The 2747-nt window shown below is 57.0% G+C and overlaps 1 protein-coding gene across 1 annotated transcript in view; it reads left to right on the forward strand.

The window, feature by feature from the left end:
* MFSD4A (major facilitator superfamily domain containing 4A) overlaps positions 1-2747 on the forward strand; it is a gene marked incomplete at its 5' end in the record, with an annotated part of 17481 nt that overhangs the window by 8874 nt on the left and 5860 nt on the right. The window contains one exon of the mRNA XM_008644814.2: positions 1500-1668. Coding sequence (XP_008643036.1) covers positions 1500-1668 — 169 coding nt within the window. The remainder of the gene's footprint in view (positions 1-1499; positions 1669-2747) is intronic.

Consider the following 2747-nt stretch of genomic DNA (forward strand, 5'->3'; position numbering starts at 1 on the left):
GATGGGATGGGATGGGATGGGATGGGATGGGATGGGATGGGGGGTCCAGCTCAGTGACCACAGCCAGGGCTGGGACCTCCTAAAAATGTCCCAGCCTGGTTAAAGCAAAAAGGACCAGCTGGATTTGAAGGTGAGGGTGTGGAGGGCAGGGATACACCCACGGTGGGACTGGGAATTGGGGAATCCCAAACTGGGGCCTTGTCCTGTGCAGGCTCCTCGAGGCTGGGAGTGCCCAGGGCCGTTATCTGCACGGCCAGGCCCCTGGTTGGGGGTGGGAGAATATTTTTGCTAAATCTGCAATTCAGAAGAATAAAATCTGGTCCTGACCTCCGGAAGGATCAGAACTATCAAGCAAATGCACTTTTCTTCCATGGGACCGAACTCACTGTTCCTATTCCCATTGTTCCCAGAACAATGCAGGCCTCATAAATGAATTCAGGCGTGAGGGGCGGGGTGTGAGGGAGGGGGGGAGTTCTCCATACATTTAAATCATGCCACGAGCCAACAAAAGGCAGGAAATTTGGAGCTGGAGCTCCCACTTGCTCCCAGACATGTAGAAAACAAGGGAATGAGCTGTCACTTAGGATTTCCTGGCTTTCTCCCCCAGTTGGTTGCAGTGTAAACACCGCTGGGTTGTGCTGGGAGGAGACGGGAGGGCTTCGTTTGCTTCCCTCTGTTTCCTCAGCAGGAGAAAAAGAGCGATTCCCTGTGGATTTGGAGGCACCACGGAGTCGTTGGGTGTGTGCTGGGAGCGGGCTCATCCCATGGGATCACCGTGCCGGGGGGTCCTGCTGCCCCATGGATCCAGTGGGGATGTGGGGTGGGACTGTGGGACTTGTGGTGGGATCATGGGGTGCTGGAGCATCCCTGGGTGCACAGAGGACCCCAGAGCCGCGGCTGGCCCCTCTCTGCTCCGCTCAGGCTGTGCCCAGGGGCTGCTGGAGGTCACTGGGCTGCAGCAGAGCCGTCCCTGTGGGCCTGGGAACCACGGGCTCCTCTCTCAGGAGGTGCTGAGCAACCCCTTGCTAATGGCCGGGGACGGGGCTGGGAGCAGCTCCCCCGTCCCTCCCAGGGAATTCCAGCTGCAGCTCCAGCTGCTCCGCTCCCCACAGGCAGCAGCGGCTTCGTGGTTTCATTCTCCGGGCAGGAGCGGCCGAGGGTTGGACACCGGAACGTTCGGGGTTGGAGGGCTGGGGTGGCACTTTGGGAGGTTTGTCCCAGGGTCCCCGTGCCCAGCTCCAGGTGACTGCTGGAACCTGGCACTGGCTGGGGATGTCCCAGCAGATCGAGAGACTTTTCTCCCAATTTTCTTCCTTTTTTTCCCCCACCCAGCCTCCATCCCTCCCTTAGCCTCTCCTTATCCCATCCCCATCTCTCCTTGCTCTCGGCACCTCCCCTGTGGAAGCCGAGCACAGCACCCCAAAACGCTGCTGCTGGGGGAGCTGCGCTGTGTTTTTGGGAGGTTCAGGTGCTCAGCCACCCCTCTGTCCCCTCCCCAGCTGCCCGTGCCCATCGCTGTGTTCTTCCTGCTCTACAAGGAGCGGATGGTCCCCTGCTTCAACGGCAGCAGCCACCCGCTGCTGTCAGCTGACGAGCTGGCCCTGGAGACACGGCCTGGCGACAAGGACGAGCTCTCCACGGCTGGCCAGAGATCCCACACGGCTGCAGGTGAGCTGGACATGCCTCTCTTATGGATTTTGGGGAGAAAAAGCCGTGTTTGAGCGTGTCTGGATGTAATGAAAGATCCAGTGCTGCTGTCTGAGGAGGGAACTTTCCAAAGCGTGCACAGGGATCCAATCCAGGAGTATTCAAACAATCCATTTGGTGCCTAATTGCCCTCAAATTAGATGGAATCTTGAACAGAGATTGGTATCCCAATCCTAATGAGCTCTCCAGGCTGTGTTTCTCCATTCCATGCCATCCTAAAGCCAACCCCGGCTCCCCCCAACCCTTTAGGAACATGTGGCAGTTGTGCCCCTTCATTCCCTCCTGGTTTTGGGACATCTTTCTTGCTGGATGTTCAGTTTAAAAGTGGCCACTGCGCTGCAGATGCTGATTTTTATAGGATTTTTTTTTTTATTCCCCCCTTAAAAAAGAGTGAAATAGTTTACTCTTGAACTCAAGGCTGCACCCTGTCTTGGGGACAATGGTGACATTGTTCCTTGCTGCCCAGGAGAGACGTGCCAGAGTCAATTCTTTGGGTAAACAGTGAATCTCGGAAGTAAATATGGTTTAGGGCTATGGGGAGTGTTCCCTGTTATTCCTGGAGAGATGGCTTTGCCCCTGGGCAGTAAAAGGGAGTTTTAGGGAATTCTGGAAGGTGAGGGGGAGTTGGGATGTGGTGAGGTGCTGGCGGGAAGGCTCGGGGTGATGCCAAGCTCTGTGTGTGTATCCCCGTTGTTGGGTTCAATATCCATTATCCAAGGAATGGGAGCTCTCCTGGGCAGGGCTCTCCTGTGATCCCTCCAGGGATGAGGGGATTTGGGCCATGAGTGCTTTAGTCAAGGTTTTATTGCCTGTAAGAGTAGGGTCAGAAGTGTGGAGCCCCAAACTAGGAAGAGGAGCACGAGCAGCTGCAGTAAGAGAAGTGGCAGGAGAGCCCAGGATCCCGGGGTGTGGAGGGCCCAGTATCCCGGGGTGTGGAGAGCCCAGGATCCCGGGGTATGGAATGCCAAGATCCTGGGGTGTGGAGAGCCCAGGATCCCGGGGTGTGGAGAGCCAGGATACCGGGGGGGGGGATGCCCAGT

This window comes from Corvus brachyrhynchos, unplaced genomic scaffold (genome assembly GCF_000691975.1).
Source record: "Corvus brachyrhynchos isolate BGI_N302 unplaced genomic scaffold, ASM69197v1 scaffold72, whole genome shotgun sequence".
Lineage (NCBI taxonomy): Eukaryota > Metazoa > Chordata > Aves > Passeriformes > Corvidae > Corvus > Corvus brachyrhynchos.